Consider the following 18,241-nt stretch of genomic DNA (forward strand, 5'->3'; position numbering starts at 1 on the left):
GTGGGGTTTTCTGTAGGCTTTTTAAGGACCTCCCTCCTTGCAGTTACAGATTTCATCATCAGAACCCATGTATTTGCCCCTGAGGATGTCCACCATTCAGATAGCCTTACCCTTGCCTCGTCTCACTGTCCTCCTCCTGAGCAGAGGCTACTGTGGAGGCTTCTGCTCAGGCTCTTACTCAGTCTGAGCAGATCTGACCATGATGGCTGTGGTAACACCTTCATGCGATGCCTCAGAAGTCAGAGGTGACTTGGCATCCCTGTCACTGCGACCAGCCAGGATCTTCCCAGAACCCAACCCAAGTTCCAAGAGGAAAGCCCCTAACCAAGGGGAAGCAAGGTCCTGTAGCTGAATTCTCAAAGAAAACTGTGTGGTCCCCTGAGCCCTTCTGGCAGAGAGCTGCACCTACCGTCATGTATGTTTTCTGTAAGCATATATGTCGTTGACGTAGTGGCTGAAGAGAACTCTCTCTTCTCTATAGCTGTGTACCTCAAGGGAAGGGATTCTTTATAATGTAAACCTGACAAATTCTGTTTGGGAACTTTTATTATTGACTTTTGAGGAGGAGGGGACGGGGATTTCTTTTCTAAGTGTGGGCGTACCGGGAGATGAGAAAATCAACGGAAAGATACTCCAATGGCACCTTTCCTATTCCTCCCGGCACATTTTTACATTATAAAGCATTTATAAGAACACTCGGGTCTCCTTGCCTCAGCCAGATACCTGTGTAGGGAGACGGGCAGAGTTTTGGCAGAGGTTGGCTTTGTTTCTCCCTCATTCCGCTGCCCTCACAACACCCCACTCTCTGGGCCATATGGAGACACAGAGTGTTCGCCAACTATAAATGTCCTGACCATGCCTTTTCCTCCTTGAGGTTTCAAGAAAAGTCTGGTGAGTGACTGGGTCTGTGAAACCTTTCTCTTTTATCTTTTTCTATCTGAAAAAGAGGGATTCTTCTGTTTGATCATTATTTTATACCAAAAGGCCAGCAACTGCTTGTCCCAGTTTCCTCACACCCTGTTACCATCATGTCTGCCTCCCAGCCTCCTGGGCGGGACAACAAAGATGGTTCCAGCCTTGGCATTTCTGGGTATCTGCACCTCAGGCACATTCCCTCATTTGGGGACATCCTCCTGGAGGCAGCTGCCTCATAGGGAAATTAGGCAGCCCCTATGTCAGGTTGAGTTCCTGAACCTTACAGGATTATGCGCAGTGAGGGGGTGATGCTATCTGGCCTTCGGGTTTTGCATGTGAAGTGGCTTGTGAAGGGATTTGGACGGGCAGTTGGGCAGGGACAGCATCTCAGGAGGAAAGGCAGGGAGAGCACAGGGATGTATGTGTGTGTGAGATCCTTCACTCCAACCCAACCAAGCCCCTCATCCTCCTCATTCTCATTGTTCCACAGCGTGTTACTTAACTAGCTCAAGTCAAGTCACCAGGTAGCCAGCTATCCTGGATTGGGTTCTAATTAGTAAACTCACAGCTTATAATGACTTGTCCACACAAACAATCTCAAAGAAAAATAATGAGCAGTTCTGCTCCTACCTCCTCCCCCCACTGGGGCTGGTGCATCAGTCAGAGTCACGCATGCTCTCTGGCCGCTGAGACCCAAGCTCTCCCTTACTGCCTGCCATCTTAGCAGGGCATGAGGTAAGGTCAGGGCTCCCTGGCACGTGGGGGATCTGGATCACAACCGCACTTGGCCTTTAATTATTCAGTGCTTGGCCAGAAAGGAAAAACATGAGTCAATCTGCCTCTTGATGCCAGAAGGAACCAGAATTCCCACATTAGCTTTTATTACATTCTTTTCATTGAAGTATGTTGCTTTTCTGACACTTGACACTCTGCCCTGGTCTTTAAGATGGATAAGGTCCTTTGAATGCATTCAGAACCAGCTGCAGTGGCCAAGCTGGTTCTGAATTCATTCAGTGAAATACACAGAGATAATTTTAGATTTGGAAGGGCCCTAAGGAGCTGCAGAATATGGTACCCTGGTTTGTTTTGTATTCGTAAAGGTGTGAATGTGTGCTCGGGGAAAGGAGTGGCTATCCAGAGCTGAAATGCTAGTAGGTACTTCCCCTTAGCAGAGCACAGAACAATAGAACAGACATTTCTCCCTATGCCTGACTCCTCCCTGTTCTTCACTGCTTGCCTGTGTCTGAGGCAATCCTCCTCACATCTCACGCTTTGCTGTGGGATTTCTTTCTTGACAACCCCTATTCTTGTAGAACTGAAAGGGGCATCTCCCAAAGGAAACTGTCATGACCCATTAATCTTGGAGGAGGGCAAAAAAAGTAGACAAAGTCCTGCTTCATGCAAAGAAGACCCACTTGCCACTGAGCCAGACAGGTCATCCAGTGCCACTGTTCTGTGGAAGAGAATGAAGGATTAAAATTAAATTTTGCCATCAGGTAGCCAATTAACTGTGGATTTAGGATGCTGGCTGAGCTGGAATTGGAAATTTCCAGCAGTGAGCAGATAGAAGGATGTTGTTCCTCCAGACTCCAGCTTTAAGGGTCACCTCAAGAGTGACTTTCCCTGACTTTGTGCCCAGGCAGGGACCCTAAAGGTGATTAATGGCCAAGAGGCTCTTGGGGTGCCTACTGCTGTATTATACCCACGGTCCCTTGAGAATGGGTTTTGGCATGAATTAGGAGGGACAGAGTGGGAGCCATGTAGAGGGGGTGCCTGAAAGAAAGAGATAAATTCTCACTCTACCCGCTCTTGGCATTAAGCCCCAGCACACATTTTTTTAAAGATTTTATTTATTTATTTGACAGAGAGAGGTATCACAAGTAGGCAGGCAGAGAGAGAGAGAGGAGGAAGCAGGCTTATCCACGGAGCAGAGAGCCCAATGCGGGGCTCGATCCCAGGACCCTGGGATCATGACCTGTGCTGAAGGCAGAGGCTTTAACCCACTGAGCAACCCAGGTGCCCCAGCACACATGTTTTTTGATGAACGCTAGAAAATACATTGTCTGTGATTTACATCACTGATGCTAGGGAATGTGCATTTGGAGACCTTTATCCTATGGAGGCAATGGGTGTGGATGGCCCAGCATTTCTCTTTATTAACGAGCACGAATTTGGGAGATGGTTGATTATAAATGGGATGTCAGCCTCTGGCCACATTAACAAACGAAATGATCCAGTCAGGGAATACGGTCCATTCACACGGCAGCCAGCAATTTAGCTCACCAGCCTCAGATGCAAGGTGCCCCCCGCACCAGAGTCTTCCCAGACACAGGAACAGCTCAGAGCTGCAGGATTCGTAGAAATCCATCACAGTGTCCTCCAGATTTAGCAGTAAGTTTTGGAGTAACTCAGAGCAGATTTCGTGGTGGGACTAGGGAAGGATCAGCTCAGATCACATGACCTGCAAGCCATCTGCCTAATCCACACTCACAGAGCCACAACCTAGCATTATGAATTAGTCGCCTGCTGGGGGAGCGTATTGGCTGGACTTTAGCCAGAGCCAAGGCCCTCTGGGCAGGTTCAGCAGATGAGGGGTCTTGGGTATGTTTGGAAGGTGAAGTGTAGGAAGCAAGACCGATCAGGTCTCTTCTGCAGCTTGAATAACAAAACTGCTAGGAGACAGTAAGGTGACTTGCTGTCCCCTGATGCTTCTCAGAGCGTGGACCTTCTGGTTAGAGTGTGATGCTGTGTTTTGAAAAGGAGAAAGTTTTTGAAGGCAATGATGACTGTGTATCGGGAGCTCACTAAGGTGCATTTGCAGGAAGGAAAGGATTATGCACTAGCCACTTATTATAGAGTTGGTGGCATAGTCACGGAGCAAAGGAAGTTGGTAGAGTTGCAAAGGATTTAGGGCTCATGGTAGACCCCAAATGATGCTGAGTTAGGGGGCGAGGAAGAAAAATACACAAATAGGTGAACTAGCCTTACCAACAGGGCCCAGACTTCCTCTGGGGATAAGCACTCCCCGTGCAGCTTCTCATTTCCACTGGTCTTTAGAACTTACAAAGTGTTTCTGCACTCTTTATTTCATTCATCTCTCAGCAGTCCTGTTTTATAGTGGAGATGTGGATTGCTTGAGACTTTAACTATTTTGACTCATTTGACTAGTAGCAAAACCAGTTTTTGTTCTAAAATAACTGGTATTTTTTACTTCAAGGTTAGGGGCTTCCCTAAACTTTTCTTTCCCCTTAACCTTTCTCTATTACATCTAACTCCCTTCTCCCTCCGTTGTCGTAGTCAGTTCCAAGCCATTAACCCCAGAAAACTCAACTTGGTGGCTTGGTACAGATCTCTCCTCAGCCTTCCGATCCATCCGTCTCTGCTTGGAGACAGACAAGACCTATGGACCAGGTAGGGAAGGGCATCCCTGACCTTGCCTATCTGTTCCATCTGTACCTTTTCCTTTCCATGTACACTCACAGGCCCTAGGCTGATTAAGGCTAAGAGGAAAGATAGCTCATTATTTGAGTTCAGGAACTGCTGGTTTTGATGTTTGCTGTTCCTCCTTTGGTTAAAAACCCTCCTGCGATTCTCATCTGAAAAGGCACTGTAACATAAATAAGGATGTGGATTTCAGAGCCTAACTTAGGTCTGCACCCCAGCATAATGAATTATTAGCTGTCTTAACTCTCTGAAGTTCTATTTCCTCGTCTATAAGTGGAAATTAAAAATAGCTATGTTTTGGTCTTATGAGAATTAAGTAAGGTAAAATATATTCAGTGTCCTGTATAGTGCCAACCCCTTAGCAAGTGCATGTCGACGTTATTATGGCCTCCCAAGTAACAGTCCAGACATTTCAGCAAGGCTCAGGGCTCCCCACAGTGTGACCTCCTGTCCCTACCTTACACTCCAGCAAGCCTGTCCATGCTTCTAATGCAAGAGATTCCTTAAGGTCCCTGCGCTGTTCTCTCCGGGGCTCATGGAGGAGGGCAGAAGGCCATTCCACTTAGAGGAGGAGGAGCTCTTCAGAATCTGATGTCCCTGCTCTGCCCACCATGGAAAGAGCTGGTTCCTTGCAGAAATCAATGTGCAAGCACGTCTTCTAAGAAAAGGGAGGCCTAGAAACTGAGAAGTGAGATTACAGTGAATGATGAGTGATTATATATAAGTTCTGGAGGGCAGCTTGACAACTGAGCTGGAAAATTCTCATCTTTTACTGATGAGACGTAAGAGAAGTGTGGCTTTTTTTTTTTTTTTTTTTTCCCTTCCTGGAGAGCAGCCAGGACCTTATCAAATAAGAAATGAGTAGGAAATAAATGGGGAAATGGGTGGCCCAGTTGAGTCCCAATTAAAGGGGGACCAGTATGTCCTAGCCTGTGAAATTATCCTCAAGTTTTAACATTAGAGTCCGTTTTTAAACCTGACAAATTTCACGAACTAGCTAGGCAGTGTAAAAAAATTCTGATTATACATAGAGTAGGAAAGACTAACAAAACGTTATCAAATGATTATATTTAAATGATTTATAAAAAGCATATGAATTATTTCAAAAATAATAGGCCTCCATTAAAGTGCTTGACGAGCTTGTCCTTTTGGTTTGATAAAACATTTCCCTTGCTGTCTTGTTGACTATGATAATGACTTAAATAACTCTCCTGTGCCAGAATTTGGGAAGGGTAGTTTGGCCTAGCATATGTGTAAATTAGGATGTATTTTAATTAATATTAAAATTAATATTGGGACTAAGTCATTAAGATGTTTCTGGGCTCTATGATTTTGTTATCTATTGTTCCTTTCATTTCAAAAGGCAATTTTCAAATCCGTGCTGAACATATGTTATAAAAACCAAGAAGCAAGCGTGCTTTTCTGCAACCACTCAAAATTGTAGCTTTTCAGTGGCTTCTCTGCTGCGAAGGGCCTGTTTGAAAAATGTGCAGAGCAGTGACTAATCGGTATTTTGCTTTGGGCCTCAGTCTTATTACTATCCCTGGCTCAACTTTGTGGGAATCAGTATGGGACAAATGTCCCCCACCTCCGCTTACATTGGCAGCTACAATCAGCTGTTGAGATCAGAGTGTACTATTAAGGATCCGCATTTTCCAAAACAAGGGACGCACAAATCAGACAAACAATGGGTCAGAAATGTTCTTTGTTCCATAGCAGAATATTTTAGTAGGATCCTGGGGCAAAAATTAATTACAGAGAACAAATTTTGTCCTTTATCCAGGTATATGGGAAGAGCAAGAAATTTGGGGCTTTCTTTCATAAAATGGGCATCTGTGAGTATGAACCTCTGAGAACCCGTTCAGATGCTACTGGACATAAATGTCTCAGAGTTGAGGTCCTGGGCTAACCAACAGGTAAAAACCGGGAGTGTGTCACCCTAAATCACCTGCCCATCCATTGATCCTACTCTGTTCTCTCATTTTAGGGGTAGATTCTCTCTACCCCTTAGGGAAGATTCTAAGTTTTTCCTCAAGATGAATGTAGCCTGGGGAAAGGAAGTGACCTGTGTAGCTGTTTTGGTGAGATTTTCAGTCAGATGATTGCTTTTCCCATGGCATATAACTTGCAATGATGCTTTTGTTTGTTGGCTTGTTTACCTGAGGTCTGTCCTCCCTCCTAGACTGGGTAAGTTTCAAGAAGTGAGGGACCTCATTTGTTTTATTCACAGAGGTATACCCATACCTAGAAAGGGCCTGGCCTACATTAAGGACTCCATCAGTGCTGTGATACGAGTGGGTAAAGACGTGTTTGGCGGACTCATTGTGTGCCCAGTCTCATGTATGAGAAGACACTGTTGCAACTCAGGGAAGGATACTATCTTTGCCTTCTAAACTCTCAAAGGGTGTCCCATGAGGTATTTAAGATTTATAAAGCCTTGGATTTAATCCCATATTACCATTAATTTGGCAAGTACTGTGAAGATGAATGTATTTTTGAATATGAGATCATATACTGAGTAAAATAATCATGAGAAGTTTTTGCTTGTGACATATAGTGGTGTACCGTAGGTTTGTGATACATTACAAAGATTAAGGAGAAAAAGTACCCTTTCCAGCAACCGGCAGCAGAGAAGCCCAGCCTGAATTCCAGACATTTCTACATGGCTGCAGGAAGAGTCCCCAGTGGGACTGTGGCTCACTCCCTGAGTGACCTCATACAGGGCACATTTTCGTGGGGATGTAGTTAAGGGGGTTTCAGGCATCTTTTCCAGCTCTAGAATATGGTTTGATGGAGCCTGGAACCAAAACCTTCTGGTGCAGAGGCTTAGTGGTTCAGGGCAAGAGCTCCGACCACCTTACAGTCTTGGCTTCAAGGCCCAGCTCGCCGTGCTAGTGCTAGGTGCTCCTTAACTTCTCTGAATCACGTCTGTGAATTGGGATAGTCAGAGCTCTGTGTCCTCAGGTTATTAGAAAGGCCACAGAAAGAGTTGCACTAAAAGTGCTCAGCCTAGAGTAAATCTACAGAAAGTTAGCTCTCATTATTTTTAATTTCAAATATTTCACATTTGTGTTCTCACCCTTTTTATTGTTGGCAGGCCTCCAAATAGAGCTGGGATGATTTTTCTCCAAGCTGCACAGTAAATAGCTCACGATAGATGGTCATTTAACTTATCAAAGGGCATCCCTTTGTGTGACATCAGGAACTTGATACACAATAACTTGCCCCAGATCCTGAGGTGGTTTTAGGGTGTTTCTTCCATTTGTGCTTTTAAGAGAGATCCTATTATCCCTATCAAAGTGGTCCTGCGCCCCACTGCAAACGAAATCCTTCAGAAGCATAGATACACCACTGTGACGTGAAATGCCTTTCCCAACAGAATTTTTGGCCCAGAGCAGATCTAATTCCTCTATCCTGGTTTCTTATAAATTCACTGGAAATAGAGTTTGTTGGAAAACTACTAAGGAAATGGAAGTCAAAGGCTCTATTTAGGAAGTGTCAGTAGACTGGGCTCCATGAAATCAGGCACAATATGGGGAATGCCATCCGGTGAGAGGCAATTTCACTGGTGCCTGCAAAGGGCCTTTGCCTTTGCAGGTTGGAGAGGTGGGCGTGGAGCAAATGATGCGCTGGGCCCTCCTTTCGCAGAGCGTGTGGACTCTACCAAGTGCCAAGGCTGTAAGCGGGATCTCCTGGGCCTGTGCTTGTCCAATTCCCTGTTGCTGTAAGATTTCCTGGCCTCCCTGAAGTTTTCTGACTGTTTCCTTCTGTCTACCCCCAACCCTTTTTTTTTTTTTTTTTTAAACTGCTTTCCGCCTGGATTCTCCATAGGAACGCTCTGGGGTAAATATCATTCTCACTTTTCTTGAAGTCAAGAATACGGGAAGTGGGTTGGAAGAGGGTGCAAGCCCAGTTAGGAGGGAAGGAGGCTGCTCCCTGAGAAAGGACTGAGTTTATGTGAGTGGTAAGTTCTCACTGATATCCTAGAGAACAAAAATTAGGAGTCACCAAGCCTTCTTGGGAAGGGATCATTGGCACTGGTTTGGGTATGTATTTGGTTTGGAAGTTGTGTTTTTTTTAGATCGGTAGATACGTGAATGTAATATAGTAAAAGAGTTTATAGAATATACAAAATCTTTCGGTGAAAAGACCTTCTAATGTAGTACTCTGAGATTATCTATATTCAGAGCTCCAACTGAAGGATAGTGGCTTATAGGCCATGGCCTACAGCCATTAAGAGGGTCTTTAAATTCCCATTCTGGACAAAGCCAGCATTCCTTGAATGCTATTGAATGTCTTCCTACCTTGCCTTTTGTAGAAGCATAGATGACCTTTTATCTCTCTGTCCAAGGCAGGAAGAATGGGGTAAAAAGCAGGCAGAGGCCCTCATACTTCCCACCTGATATTCTGGATCGCCTTTGCTCAGGCTATTGGTGCAGTGGTACTCTGAACCAAGATGGGGAAGGAACCAGAGCCTGGGGTCCCTCTTCTGAGTCTCATTTCCTACCATCTGTGTGTGTCTTTTACAAATTGCAGTTGTTTGAATTGAATGCAACAATCTCGGGATAAGCTGGGTGGGGAGAGAAATGCAGGTTGATTGATTTATCTCATTCCCGAAGAGAAAAAGAGAAACGTATTTTATCTATGAGGAGCAAACATTTCCAAGCAGCTGACTAGGGACGCTCAGGAGCTGAAAGGCAGGGGGCAAGGTGGGCAGGGCCTGCAGTCTGGGCCGTCTCCAACTCTCTGGCTGTCTGCAGCCTGTGCTGGGTATAGAGGGCCTCCAATGGGGAGAGGCTGCAGAAAGAGCAAGGCTCACACAGATAATTGGGGCGGGAGCCAAGGTCCTGGCCAGAAGCCCAGGTGACATGCTTTCTCTGGAAGCGGCAGCTAACACAGCAGGAGTGTCATGTCCCCAGTGCCCTTCCTCACCCTGCTCTCCCCTGAACTAATGAACTCAGCAGGGGTGACAAACCTGCACCAAGGAAAGGGCTAGGTCAAGTCCTCTGATGAGACATGCTTTCGACCAGGGGTTCCTAGTCCCTTCAACAAATATCATTTGTCAGCCTGTTACTGAAGAACACCAGAGCAGGCACCTGGGGATCCAGGGTGGACTGACGTGCCCAGTCACGTTCCCTTGTCGGCTGAACTGCCATTTGCATTCTGCTAGTGTGGTAATAAGCCGCCATGACCCCGGCCGTTGGGGAGAAGAGGTATGCGGTACAAACCGTGTGTGGAGGCCTCTGGGTGTATGGACTCTGGGTGCGTTCCTCTGTGTGAGGACGCATGGGTGTGCATGCGTAGGACTGTGTGCACACTGGGGAGTGAATTAAAAACTTTCCCGGAGCATGTTTTGTGGGGTCGTCCTGAAGGGAGTCCATTCTGACCCCACTTCCGGTCTCTTGCCCAAGTGTCTCCCCTTTCACCCTGTTGTTGATGCAGTCATGCAAATGCCACTTTCATTTCTCCCGCTGTCCTCTGACCCCCGGGGGCCTCCCTGCTGCAGAACAAACAAGGGGCGAGACATCAAGACCATCAAATCTCTGAGGGTCCTCCGAGTTCTGAGGCCGTTGAAGACCATCAAGCGCTTGCCCAAGCTCAAGGTAATGTTTCCCGAGGCCCCTTCTCTCGTCTTGTCTTTAGCCATGGTAAGCTTGCTCTTGGAGGATCATTTCTGGGAATATTCCTTTTGCTCCCACAGAGACTGGGGTTCTTTCAAATGCCTGAGTTGAAGGTCTTCGTTTCAAAGAAAAATAACCAGAAGGCCAAGAAATCCAGAAGGGGGTTTGGGTCTCTTGAGTCCAGCCCCAGGTGGTATTTTATGTATACTCTGCCTGTGGCATGTCATCCAGAAAGAACCCCGTGTCATTAAGGTGCACTTGGAACACCAAAACAGAAGTGTGGGGGGGGGTGTCCCGTGTATTTTGGGCTGCACTTCAGATCATGCCAAGTAAACTGGGATGCTTTTTTCCCTCATAATTCTACACGAGGAAAGGATTTTCTTTCCCCGATCCTTCATATTCTTTTTTAAAAGATTTTATTTATTTATTTGACAGAGATCACAAGTAGGCAGAGAGGCAGGCAGAGAGAGAGGAAGGGAAGCCGGCTCCCTGCCGAGCAGAGAGCCCAATGCGGGACTCGATTCCAGGACCCTGAGATAATAACCTGAGCCGAAGGCAGGGCTTAACCCACTGAGCCACCCAGGCGCCCGACCCTTCATATTTTTAAGGCACAGACTGGTCAGTTAACTTGCTCAAGAATAGTCATTTTTGGCAGAGGCAGAGAATGGGGAATGGAGTTAACATGAATTGAGGGCTTCCTGTTGCCAGGAAGTTTCCAAGCTGCATTACCTTGGTTCTCCTCTTTTCCAGCCCATGCCCTCCCTGTTCTATCCTCCTGGGGCTCCTTTCTGCCCTCAAGGTGTGCTTTACCATTCAACTCCAGCTTGCTAACATGCTGAACACTTCTTCCCCTGCCCCCAACACACACACTCAAATTGTGATTGCTGGGTTCATGGGGGAAAGTTCTTCCTCCTGCATCCCTGAGTGAGAGCTCACCACCATGAGGGAGGGACCACGACTCCTGGTTCACAGCCCTGAGGTCTGCTCACTGCTGCCAGGGCCACATGGCCAGCCGAGTGAGCCACAGCACTGGCTGAGCCTGGTCTCTAGGATATATATATATATACACACACACACACACACACACACACACACACACACACACACAACTTCCTTACAACTCTCTTCCTGGTAATAGACCCATCATAGTGCCAGATCTTGTCCATGCCCATAAATACTCCTTTCTGCGGGTCTGGGGCCCTAAGCACTATTGTTAGCTGCAGCCCATGCTTTTGGGGTCTCCTGTCTTTTTTGAGCTTTGTTGGGGTCCTAAGAAAGCTGCAGGCAGCATGGTGTGATTAGCTCACAGGGTGGAGTGTGCAACCCCACCCTTGGTTAATTCCATTTAATTAGGAAGTGTTGGCTTCTCAGTCTCTCTGCAGCTCCATAACCTGAGGGAAGTGTAGGTGGCTCTGATGATACCATAAGACTGCGTGCCGCTCACATTCCCTGCAGTGTTGAACTAATTAAACCAGCGACATCCACCCAGCGCTGTGAAGAAGCAAGTGCACAAATGTGGCAAAGGCACAAATGCAGTGCCGCTATGGGGCGAGACTCCAGTGAGCTAAACCTAAAAACCTAGAAAGTAACCTAAAAATGGCTTGAAATGTGTTGAATTCCTGTGTAACCCTTCGGGATTCTGCACAGGGACACCCATGGCCTGTAACGGTCCCCCCTGCCTTTTGAAAAGATAGCTTTCCATCCCCACCCACACCACCTGTTGAATCTTCATCCCCAATACAGCCTGCTTTAAGCTAAGAACATTTACGTGAAGTGTTGAACATATTTGGAGCAAATGTAGGAATTTATTCAATATATTATTAAATAATAAATGGTAATCTACTGCACTCTCTGATCCATTTAGAAAGGTAAAGAGAAAATAACACATATTCAGTATATAAACCGACTCTAAGAATGTCACCAAATCGATGTCAGGTTAGGGACAAGCCATTTGATCCCTTTCTGCAATACAATTCTGTGCCTCCTCCTAACTGGAGTACACCTGTGGGGAGCCCACAAAGGACTCCCTCTTTGCCTGCTGCCATTTGTTTTCTGCCACTTTGGGTTTGCTTTCAGATTCGGAGCCCGTGTGCCCTTCCAGGTGGTAGGTCCTGGCAGTCATGACCAGCTTGGAATACAGCTCTGAATCCCATGAGTGTCACTTCTTAGTAAGGGGATGTCTCCGGGGCACTTTCTCAGCGGGGCTGGCTGGTGGTGATGTGGCTCTGACTCAGCTCTAGGCAAATGCACAGGCCATTCTGGGGACTTACAGGGCTCTGGGCTTCTCTTTGCAGGCTGTCTTTGACTGTGTGGTAACCTCCTTAAAGAACGTCTTCAACATCCTCATTGTCTACAAGCTCTTCATGTTCATCTTTGCTGTCATTGCGGTTCAGCTCTTCAAGGGAAAATTCTTTTATTGCACCGACAGTTCCAAAGACACAGAGAAGGAGTGCATGTAAGTGCAACCATAATGTTCTGCTCACCTTCTGCGGACGCGTATTCCGGCAATGCCCGCTTGGGCACCCAATAGGTCTTCTCTTTCTCTCTTACCTGTCTCTCTTTTCTTCTTTTAGGAAAAAGGCAAGACAGGAAATTGCTATTCTTTTATTGAGCACCTCTTTTGTGTCAATCATGGCACTTGGCATTTTATACCCAGTTTTTCATTTTAAATCTTTACAATGACCTTTTGATATAGGTTTCATATTCATGTTCTAGCTGTGGAAGTTGAGGCTCAGAAAGTTTAAATTACTCGAGGTTACACACTGTGCCTAGTAAAAGGATTAGGATTTAATCTTCCATTTCTACTAGGCACCAAATACAACTTTTATTCCACAATCATAGACTGCCTTTGATAAGACTCTGCTTTCTTCCTTGCATTTGTACCCTGATTATTACTCAGCTGCATTATTGAAGTTTGTAGAATTTCCTTACTCTCCCACGAGCTATAGTGAAGAGGCCCTCTTTCATCTGTACTCTGGTTTTAGAGGCAACTATGTAGATCATGAAAAAAACAAGATGGAGGTGAAAGGCCGGGAATGGAAACGCCATGAGTTCCACTATGACAACATTATCTGGGCCCTGCTGACCCTCTTCACCGTCTCCACAGGAGAAGGATGGCCTCAGTGAGTGATGGGTTTGCGTTGCCATACTTGTGTGTGAGCTGGGATGGGATAGGGGGTTGCCTGGAGAAGCTTATTTAAGATGAACAAGGCTAAGCCTTTGTTATTCTACAAGAAAGTAAGTGGTTATGAGTGGGTGAGACAGGCGGAAGAGAAGAGGAATGGAAAGCCTTAAGGCAAAAATCAAGAAGGAGAATACAAAGAAATATTTGAAATTTTTATTGTTTCAGTCTCTGGAGACATTGTTAGACACATTTCTCCTCCATCCTGGCCCTCCACCTGGGGACTGAGGGTTAGAATGAGCTGGAAGAGGGGCGCCTGGGTGGTTCAGTTTGTTAAGCATCTGACTCTTAATTTCAACTCAGTTCTTGATTTCAGGGTCATGAGTTCAAGTCCCATATTGGGTTCCATGATAGGTATAGAGCCTACTTAAAAAAAAAAAAAGAAAAAGAATGAGCTGGAAGAACTCAGAGACACTTTCTGTGATCATACCTCTTATGAAGAAGATAATAATGCAGTTTCTTTTTTCTTTTCTTTCTTTCCTTTTTTTTTTTTTTTTTTTAAGAGAAAGAGGGTGTGAGTGGGGTAGGGGAAGGGCAAAGGGAGAAGGAGAGAGAGACTCTCAACCAGGCTCCATGCCCAGCACAAAGCCCAGTGACTCACAATCCTGAGATTATGACCTGAGTTGAAATGAGGAGTCTCGTGCTTAACTGACTGAGCCACCCAGGTGCCCCTAGAGCTGGCTGATGGCTGATTTAGACCTGGCAATTATTAAGACCTTAGTTTCTGGTGGCAGCATGCTGTGTTGGTAAAATGCCAAATAGACATCCAGGAGTTTCTTGATATTGAATATGACGACCTAAGATAATAATGTAACTTGGTTTCTTAACAATGGATGCTATTGGGACAGGACTTAGCAAGGGCTGTGGATTGGGGCTCAGTGGTTCTTTAACCAGCTTGGTTATGGGCCCTAAAAATTATGGTAGATCCTCAAAGCTAGGGAAGCTACATAAGAAAATATAATAGGGGGCACATCTCCTAACAAGCCACTGCCAAGATTGCCATCCACCATCCATATCTCATCACTGTCCCTACAGAGTCCTACAGCATTCTGTTGACGTGACAGAGGAAGACCGAGGACCAAGCCGCAGCAACCGCATGGAGATGTCCATCTTTTACGTGGTCTACTTCGTGGTCTTCCCTTTCTTCTTTGTCAACATCTTTGTGGCTCTCATCATCATCACCTTCCAGGAGCAAGGGGACAAGATGATGGAGGAGTGCAGCCTGGAGAAGAACGAGGTAAAAACATATGGCCTAGGGTGCCTGGGTGGCTCAGTAGGTTAAGCCTCTGCCTTCGGCTCAGGTCATGATCTCAGGGTCCTGGGATCGAGGCCCGCATCCGGCTCTTTGCTCAGCGGGGAGTCCGTTTCTCCCTCTCTCTGCCTGCCTCTCTGCCTACTTGTGAGCTCTCTCTCTCTCTCTCTATTTCAAATAAATAAATAAAATCTTTAAAAAAAAAACATATGGCCTAAAGCATGGCACTCCTGGGGTTCCAGAAAGGATGCTTGGAATCCCAGTGGTAGGAAGGAAGACTTTCTTAACTTTATTAAAACTTCATTTAATAAAACTTGATTGAAAATGGCAAGGTGGGAAAAATTAATTATTTAGTCATTAAATAAATATTTTTTGAACATCTGCTCTTTTAAGACATAAGCATGAGGCACAGAGAGCTGGTAGGATTAAGGTGTAGTCCCTGCCTTTGGGCAGTGAATAGTCTAGAAGTGGCAGTAAAGTATGTGTGCCAAAATTCCAACATTAAGACATTTTCTTATGAGTCTATGTCCCTCTGTGGCTTGTATTTGCTATAAGGATAAGGGATATGGCTTCCTTAGTGCAGCTTTTCTAGGAACAAACATAGTGCTGGCACATTGCAGGGTTCATTATTTTTGTAATGGAATGGTACAGAAACTGTTTGAGACGATGAGACAAGAGCAAATAAAGTGCTATGGGAATGCATGGGGAGACAGTTTTACTTCTGACTGAGGGCATCGGGTAAGGCTTCCTGCCTGCTCGTGTTGGCCGCAGGCTGTGTGACGGACATGACTGATCACCATGAAATCCACATCCCACATGAGAGCCCAGGTCTGTGTACTCATTTAAAACCAGACACCTGCACTTTTGTCCCCCTAATCCCTGCTGCCTTTTTCCCCCTTCGCTTGTCCAGCCCGACCCTGGTTTCCCTGCACTGTCCCGTTCTTCTAGCCACCTAACAGAGAGCCCACTGATGGGTGAGGTTGAGGGAACTTGAGCTTGGGCTAATAGCTGTGACTTTCCTTCAGAGGGCGTGCATCGACTTCGCCATCAGCGCCAAACCTCTCACCCGCTACATGCCGCAGAACAGGCATACATTCCAGTACCGTGTCTGGCACTTCGTGGTGTCCCCATCCTTCGAGTACACCATCATGGCCATGATCGCCTTGAACACCGTCGTGCTGATGATGAAGGTGAGTGGGTGGTGGCCGGGAGGTACTCAGCAGACAAGGCCTTGGGGCCCAGTCCCTCCCAGGGCTTGAGGCATGGGGAAGATGCTTGCTTCCTTCCATTCTTCTCCACTTTGGAATCTCTTTCTGATCTTGTCCCGTTCAGCAGCCCCATGAAGGAGTGAGCCCTAGAGTAGTGGCCCAGTAGCACCGGGGCTCCAGGTGCTGATGGCCGTCAGATTCAGACCAGAGTGGGAATGTCTGGAGATCCACATGATCGTGGGGTTCTAAAAGAACGTTCCAAGTGTTGGAAGAGGTGTGATCTTATTTAATAATCAATGGTGATTGGTTCCTGAAAATGTTTCTGTCCTACCCACCTTCATCTCTAGGAAGACTGGCTATGTTTGCTAATAAGTAGCCATTGTAGGGTGTGGTCCATGATTTTCTCCATGTTGCCTTGTGCTGCTCTATGGGCTACATGGCCCTCCTCTCCAGCACGTGTGCTGCGCCTCCTGCACCACACACCAGAGTGGCCCGCAAGGGCAGGGTTGAGAGATGGCCAGCCTCGGTGACACGACATACCCCCCCTCACCTTAAGGGTTTGATTCTTTTTCTCCTTTTTTCTCTTCTTGACAGTACTACTCTGCTCCCTGTACCTACGAGCTGGCCCTGAAGTACCTGAATATTGCCTTCACCATGGTGTTCTCCCTGGAGTGTGTCCTAAAAGTCATCGCGTTCGGCTTCTTGGTATGGCGCGGCCTGTGCCCCAGCATCGCACTTGTCTTCCCTTCCTTCTGGAGGCACTCCCGGCCTTTGTGGGAAGGGGGGTGGTTCCCACTCTTCCAGAAACGGTTCACACACCTGACCTAATTGCGGGCCTGTTTCAACTGCTCAGTAAACTGCCTGAGAGATAAGAGGATGCCGAGGGTATTAGGAGAAAGGGGAAAGGAGACCAGATCCCCAGCTCCGTATTCATGCAGCCATTGGCGCTGGCCTTGGCAGGTTCTGTCAGTGGTTGAGGGGTGACAGAATTCTTATGAGAACTGTAATTTATTTGTAGATAAAGAGCAAAACAAAAATTGGACTAATAAGCCTGGAATGTTTATTGACTGGTAAAAGGTGTAAGATTTTATGATTCAGATGGGAACATGTCTGTCCCTCTTACCCTCAAACAGAGCAGATACTAGATTTTACCTAATCATCCTTCTCCCATTAGTTATATGAAGCGCAGTTTCTGCGAACAAAAATAAATGTTTTTTTACTTAAGCTTACAAAGGTTCATGACCATTAAAGTGTGTGTGTGTGTGTGTGTGTGTGTGTGTAGAGAGAGAGAGGGAGAGGGAGAGAGAGAGCGAAAGAGAGAGGGAGAGAAAGGTAGATTGGCAGGTAGGTAGGTATGGTGGAATTAGGTTTGTGGAGGGTTGGACCGAGTTTTTCTTTTATGAGTATTTTCCTTCTCTTCAACTATTAATTACATTCGCTTGCACATTCATGCATCTCCTCTCAGCAGTGTTAAGCAAACCTAGCCCTTTGCTTAGGTGTCCTGTAAACACAATAGTTCTCTCTGCCACCCCCCTCCTTGTTTAAGCATTTACAGTGAGATCAGTGGGATGCGGATAAACCCACTTGACAGCTGTTTCACACTTATTCAGTGTGTGAGCTACCATTTCAAATATGGGGTGTGTGTGTGTGTGTGGCTTTCCCTGCAAGAAGAGAAACTTTGCTTATTATCCCAATAAGGGTTTGTCTGAGAGCAGCTTTAGCGGGGCCTCTGGGCTGGGCTTGATAATTGCTGAGTGTTGACTGTGGCGGTTGCTTTTGGTCTCCTAATGGTTCTTTGAAAAGTCATTAACTTGACGGTTTGGGGAGGGGAGTTGAAGGGAACCCATTGCAGGTGGCTGTATTGTTGCTCGCTTGACTCCCCTTTGAGTATTTTGAGACTTGGGGAAATAAAAGAGTAAAAAGAAACTACCTCCAACAAAGATGCCTTTACAACCCAGCCTAGCCCTGAGCAGGGTGAGCAGAGTGAGGGACAGGCTGGTGCCACAACAGGGAAAGGTTTTCTGTGCATCGTGATTACTTACATATGCTGTTGACGTTGTCTGTTGACTTAAGTCCCCAACTGTGTGCTAATTATGGTGAACGCTGAATACATACTTCCAAGCTGAACCAGACTTGGTCCCAAAGCCTGCCGCCTTCCCACTCTCACCTTCATATTTGCATTCAAGATCTAGAGGCATTTTCACATGATCAAAGACACCACTACTCCCAATTTAGTCTTTACGTTGCTATAGTACTCTAGGTTTTCAGAATATCCCAACATATACTGTTTTGTTAGATCTTGTCAAATACTCCAAAATACACATGGCAGATGCCATCATTAACATTGTTGACATTGTTAATTTGAATGAGGAACTTGACATTCAGAAAAATTGGGCAGCTTTTTAAAGACGACACAGTAAAAGGCAGTAGAAATGGAAAGTGGGATGGGGATGAAAAAGGAAGAAGGAAGAAGAGGGAGACAATGAGCATGGGGTGCCATATTAAGTACGGAAGTCTTTGTATATTACTCATTTTAGCTTCGTAACAGCTCTACTTAGATAGACGTTATTGGTTTCTTTTCTGGATGGGCTAGGACTCAAGAAGATTCAGTAGTTGACCC

At 46.2% G+C, this 18,241-nt stretch overlaps 1 protein-coding gene across 5 annotated transcripts in view; it reads left to right on the forward strand.

Annotated features, from left to right (window-relative positions):
- Positions 1-18,241, forward strand: part of CACNA1E (calcium voltage-gated channel subunit alpha1 E) — a 505,625-nt gene that overhangs the window by 441,341 nt on the left and 46,043 nt on the right. For all 5 annotated transcript variants that reach the window (XM_059145253.1, XM_059145252.1, XM_059145248.1 and 2 more), the window contains 6 exons: positions 9,866-9,962; positions 12,275-12,435; positions 12,965-13,102; positions 14,197-14,398; positions 15,439-15,603; positions 16,216-16,326. In XM_059145253.1, the coding sequence (XP_059001236.1) occupies positions 9,866-9,962; positions 12,275-12,435; positions 12,965-13,102; positions 14,197-14,398; positions 15,439-15,603; positions 16,216-16,326 (874 nt within the window). The remainder of the gene's footprint in view (positions 1-9,865; positions 9,963-12,274; positions 12,436-12,964; positions 13,103-14,196; positions 14,399-15,438; positions 15,604-16,215; positions 16,327-18,241) is intronic.

This window comes from Mustela lutreola, chromosome 14, assembly GCF_030435805.1.
Source record: "Mustela lutreola isolate mMusLut2 chromosome 14, mMusLut2.pri, whole genome shotgun sequence".
Taxonomy (NCBI): domain Eukaryota; kingdom Metazoa; phylum Chordata; class Mammalia; order Carnivora; family Mustelidae; genus Mustela; species Mustela lutreola.